The sequence below is a fragment of the Austrofundulus limnaeus genome, unplaced genomic scaffold (assembly GCF_001266775.1).
Source record: "Austrofundulus limnaeus strain Quisiro unplaced genomic scaffold, Austrofundulus_limnaeus-1.0 Scaffold118, whole genome shotgun sequence".
In the NCBI taxonomy this organism is placed as follows: Eukaryota; Metazoa; Chordata; class Actinopteri; order Cyprinodontiformes; family Rivulidae; genus Austrofundulus; species Austrofundulus limnaeus.
In genome coordinates this window covers 1,561,795-1,567,360 of record NW_013952520.1, presented here as the reverse complement: position 1 = coordinate 1,567,360, position 5,566 = coordinate 1,561,795, and the positions used below count along the sequence as shown (strand labels likewise).

Below are 5,566 nucleotides of genomic sequence, written 5' to 3'. Positions count from 1 at the left end.
TATGTGCAGGTACAAAAGATGATTGCACATGTGTGTGTATTATGTGCAGGTACAAAAGATGATTGCACATGTGTGTGTATTATGTGCAGGTACAAAAGATGATTGCACATGTGTGTGTATTATGTGCAGGTACAAAAGATGATTGCACATGTGTGTGTATTATGTGCAGGTACAAGGTGAGGAGAGTTGCAACTTTGCTGTTGATGCATGAAGAGGGATGTGGGAAGAATAATGGTTAGGAACCACATGTTTAAAATGTCAACAAAGTAAACAACTGTTGTGTAAAACCAATGTACAGTATTTCTGTTTGCTCAGGCAGTACACTTTCAGAGCCGTTTAGAGAAATAATTAACATTTTTAAAGACTGTCTGATTGATCTGAAGTTACTACTCAAAGCCAACTTGTTAATACCATGCTGATAGATAGTTGACATCCAGAAACTGTCCATTGGGACCGACGTGTTTTCTACTTTATCAGATGAAATTGGATGAAATGGGACTTTTGTTATCTACACAGTAAAGCTATAATTGACTGCATGATGGATAAGTATTGTCTGGCTAATGGGAGACATGCCACTGTTTGAAAGTACAAGGCCTTTGAGAGATTTCTTTTTTTAAAGAAAATGTTTGCCCCTGAAGCCCCTCTGTATCCTCCAAAGGTCCTTAATCATTTCAGTCCTTGGGGTCTGATACTGTCTCTGGAAGCAGTGGAGCTGCACTTGAGAAATTAATGTCTTAATCCTCTGGTCCTCTTTTTATACACACACACACACACACACACACACACACACACACACACACACACACACACACACACACACACACACNCACACACACACACACACACACACACACACACACACACACACACACACACACACACACACTTGATACAGAACTGATTAGAACGGCTGAACTTTTCTTCTGTTAGGAGGACTTCATACAGTAGCTGCCATGCCTCCAGTCATTTTTCCAGGTTTTCACATAAACCAGCAAGAGACAGGTACAGGTCCTTAGGACGATCATTGCTGTTGTTTAGCTCTGTGTTGCYGTCTCAGGTTGTCATGTCACACTTATGTTGTTTTTGACCTTCTGTYTTGGCTCCTCACACAGGTAGGGGAGGTTATCAACACTCTTTGTGGTTACAACACCCTGAATGAGCAGGTAAGTGACTAAAATAACASTTTATTGGCATCACTTTCCCCTAACACACACCTTTTTTTAACCTAAAGTTATTTTTACTATTGGATTTGCAGTTTGTACGATTTGGTCATACAAATTGCGTGACCAAATCGAAATGAACTTTAAAGTTTAGTTTGCATCAGAAACGCAGAGAGGCTTATTAAGGCTCTGGTCACACCTGACACCAACATGCAGTCTGCCTGATTCACTGACAGCTCTCACCCAGTACTACCTTGCATCTGGAAGGTTCAGAGCTGCTACTCCACATGCAAATACACACACAGACACACACAGTGGGCTGTCAGCAACAAACAGTGTGATTCTCTAAATATTACATGACAGTCAGAGATCTAAACTGCAGCCTGTTGTGATTTTGACCTGTTCAATGTTCAGAGCCACTTAATTCACATCTTTGTGGAGGAACGTACCCAGTGTTTGACGAGCCTAATTATATATAAAACCTATAATATGTGAGAAATAAAAACCTGCAGATYTAATCCATAGGCCCTGGAACTTCACCTCAGTAGAATGATGCTGTCAGCTGTTCTATTCACTCCTGTTAACATCAGCTTTGTGTTTATAAAGTGATTACAGTTTGACTGTTGTTCTGTCCTTACAGACAACACTGGTTTTTCCCTCACTCCTAATGTGTATTGAATAAATGATTTCCTATTTTTATTTAAGCATACTCACAAATAACAACCACTGTGCTGTTGTCTGTGTTGTGTGCGTTTTCTTTGTCGGCATCCTATACCGACTGCAAATTAATTATCTGAGCTAAAATACTTTGTACAACAACTTTGGTGTTTTATAAATTTATTGTGTTAAGTTTTCTTATTTTTGAGAGGTTTGGGTCAGTGGGTGTTGAATTAGATTTTAAAACGTAAACTTATTTTTTTTCTTGTTTTCTTCCTCGGCTCTGTCCATCAGCGTGAAACCCTGCATGAGGTGATTCATGTGCGAGGCTGCATCCATGCAGTAAACCTCTGGATGAGCGACAACATTGGAATAACTATTGCACTCTGCTGTGCCATTGGGCTACCACAGGTAATTGAAAACTCAAGACACCAACTTGCTGACACTGAACCGTCTGAAACTTTCCTTTTAAAACTAAATTCACTTCTTCAACTGAGGCTGTTTATTACAACTCCATCATTTCCTTCTTTGAAAGATTTATGATTGATATGTTTTTATTTAAAAAGATTACGATTTTGTTTTTTCTTATTTTTATGAATTGTCTGTGTGACTCAATTACAGTTTATAATTTTTAGCAAACCATGGCCATTTTCACTAATCTTCCTTTGTATAAATGCATCATTTAGAACAGGGGTCTGCAACCTGCGGCTCTGGGGCCACATGTGGCTCTTTGGTCCCTCTGCAGTGGCTCTTTGAAAATGTGACCAAACATAACAATCATTTTTATTCTTTTATACCCGCAACAGAAATCAATTTGTATGCAAATACTTGATTAATACTACWAATACAAAAAGAAAAACATGTTGATTAGCTCATGCTAGCCTGTTGTTTACTTAAATAATCCAACTTCTTTTATGATCTTTCTCTCAAATCCATCAGGTTTCCCTTAAAGGGGACCTATTATGCAAAATTCGCTTTTTAAAGGTTTTTTGACTCAACTTTGGGTATGTACTTCTTAAAAAACAGTCCTAGGACCAAAAAAATGCACCCAGGGGCATATTTACTTTAAGTAAATGTATGTTTAATGTATATTAATGACAAGTTTTACACTTCCGTYATTTTGTGATGTCACAAGCCGTACGACAACCCACTGGAACCTGTGTTCAGCCCCTTACCTAGCAACCCCCGGGTGAGGCTCCACCTCCTCAGTATAAAAAGTTGTCACGGTGTTGTTGTGTAATGCGCAACTCGATTTACAACAAGCCTCCAATAGGGCAATGGGTAGAGTGTTGGACCAGAGAGCTGGAGACCAGGGTTTGAGACCGGCACGGACACAAATCATTTGATTATATATTTAATTGTTTTTGTTTGTTATGAACACRTTTTCTCATGTACCTCTATTGTTTAGCTTTATAGCCTATTTGTTCGAGTTTCTGTATTTTGACCGCTGCTGCTCCCTGCTCTGGTAACAGCATGCAGAGTGAGCGCAGAGCTCCAACAGGGTGGGGGGAGGAAAAAAAAGGCTGCAACAGCAACTCTGCCTCTGGGTCTGACTCAGGGTCTCATATATACGATTGTAAAACGGAGCTTCTGCTATTATTAGCCATGCTAACGTAAATGCTGGCTTTGGAGGGCGGAGTTAATGTCAACAGATTTTTGGAGGGCGGAGTTAATGTCAACAGATTTTTGGAGGGCGGAGTTAATGTCAACAGATTTTTGGAGGGCGTTACCAACAGAGCTCATTAACATAAACAGCTCTTCTGAATGGAAGTCAGAGCAGGCAGAACTAGAAAATAATAAATTTTATTATCTCAGAATTATTTTGTACCTTAAATTGAATAAACATGGTCTGGATAGCCCACAGACATACCATAAAAAATTTCTAGGACCCATAATTGGTCTCCTTTTAAAGAATATTAAAAACGATATTATAAGGATTAGAAAAAAATATGCCTGAATAATTCAGTTGTACTAGTTTTTATAAAATTAGGTATAAACAATATATAAAGTATTTTTTGTTTACACGAATGTAGTCTTTTTATTTGTCCTGATGTGTAAAAATAATAATAAATACAAAATTCTGTATATATTTTTTAGTTTTATAATGTTACCTCCACTGGCCGTAAAGTTTCCCGAAAAGGCCCACAAAAGGCCCACGGACCACCACTTGATAATTACTGTTGTAGCTTATTTTGCGGCTCTGAACACATTTTATTACTGTGTCAGAAGCAGAAATGTCTCTTTTGATCATAAAGGTTGCAGACCCCTTGTTTAGAACCTGTCTTTACTTGTTGAGTCATAATTACTTTCTTGTATAAGTAGAAATGCCGCTGCTGGAAAACATATTGCAGCTTATTATCTTGAGATAGTAGTACCTCCAGACCAACTTTTTCTGTAGATAAATTCAACTTGTTTGTGATTACTTCCTTCCAATTATGTTTTTTTAAACAATGAGGGCCAAATTCACAAAAATGCGTTTTTGCTCCAATGTTTGCACATCACTTGCACAGATTATCTGCTCTTTCACAGCTTTGTATTCACAAAGCAAAATGTGTTTAAATGCTGGCACAAACAGGTTCAGCAGATGTGTGCTCTTCGCTCTGTTTCTCCATAGTTATCCCTGGAGCACAATCTAAACATGACTGTCTGCTACAAACACAACAGGCACAAAAGTAATGGAGAGAAAATTGTTTTCTCACTTGTAGTTTGAGGTCTTAATTTTTAAATCAAAAAACTATATTTTGTATGTTCTTCACCTCCTATTGTTTCCTTTTATTTTTAATTACTAATTCAAAATATGTTATTGGTTTTCATCCCAAAGTAGTGCTTACTGTTTTCTGCAGTAAGCACTACTTTGGGACTGAAGGTTGATAATTATTCTGCAGGTTAACTTTGTGTTTCCTTTGTTTACCACTGGATAAGAAGCACTATTGGTTGGAATGTTCTATAATCATAACTTTTGTATTTTAAATGTAAAATATCAAAAGGTAGATTTTACACACTATTTGATAATTTGTATGATACAGTGTCTAACGCTCGTCACTGGAAAAGAGGATGAAGTATACATCTCCTGACATGTCTGTCCTCTTTAGATGAAGGCAGCAGATTGCTCCTCTTCCTTTGTTTCTTCTTCTGTGAAACAATTACCACCTGCTCTTAGGAGGCAGTGAATATTTCACCTAAAATTTGCATCAAAACCAAAGCTGTTTTTTGAAGATGGGTTTCTTTTAGTTCTAGCAGACAGTAACATAAATATGTACATTTTTCCTCTAAACACATGCATCATACTTCATTTAAAAGTGGGCAAAGTGTGATCGTGCAGAGAGGCTGTGTTTGTGTAGCAAACAAGTTTGAGTTGCACATCTCCCTTTGTGAGAGCTTTAAGAATTAGACCCCTTTAAAAAACTGTTTTGCAATATAGCAGCAAAGCTCTTTAAATGGATCCCCGATTAGTTGTAACATTAGACTTGACAGAGAGGAGAAGGTAGAAATGACTCAGCCTGGAACTGAAAATATAGATGGAGAACAACAGAGCTGCTTCATGGAAGAAGAACCTTAGCTTAGCCTGTTAGTCTTTGCGCTAGCGCCGACACTGTATTGCCTTATATGTATTAGCTCGGCGCTAGCACGACAAACAAGCTAAACTGAGGTCTTCCATCCTGAGTCATTTTTGCGTTCCCCTCTCTGTCATGTGGATGGAGGACCTCAGTGACGAGAGGAGAATATGTAGCGCTGAGCTAATACATATA

General features: G+C 38.1%; 1 protein-coding gene and 1 long non-coding RNA gene across 2 annotated transcripts in view; both read left to right on the top strand.

Annotated features, from left to right (window-relative positions):
- LOC106521940 (uncharacterized) overlaps positions 1-818 on the top strand; it is a 2,100-nt gene extending 1,282 nt beyond the window's left edge. The window contains exon 3 of the long non-coding RNA XR_001310728.1: positions 10-818. This is a non-coding gene — a long non-coding RNA (uncharacterized LOC106521940). The remainder of the gene's footprint in view (positions 1-9) is intronic.
- zgc:110329 (tetraspanin-15) overlaps positions 1-5,566 on the top strand; it is a 24,885-nt gene that overhangs the window by 15,048 nt on the left and 4,271 nt on the right. The window contains exons 6-7 of the mRNA XM_014014717.1: positions 1,113-1,163; positions 2,112-2,228. Coding sequence (XP_013870171.1) covers positions 1,113-1,163; positions 2,112-2,228 — 168 coding nt within the window. The remainder of the gene's footprint in view (positions 1-1,112; positions 1,164-2,111; positions 2,229-5,566) is intronic.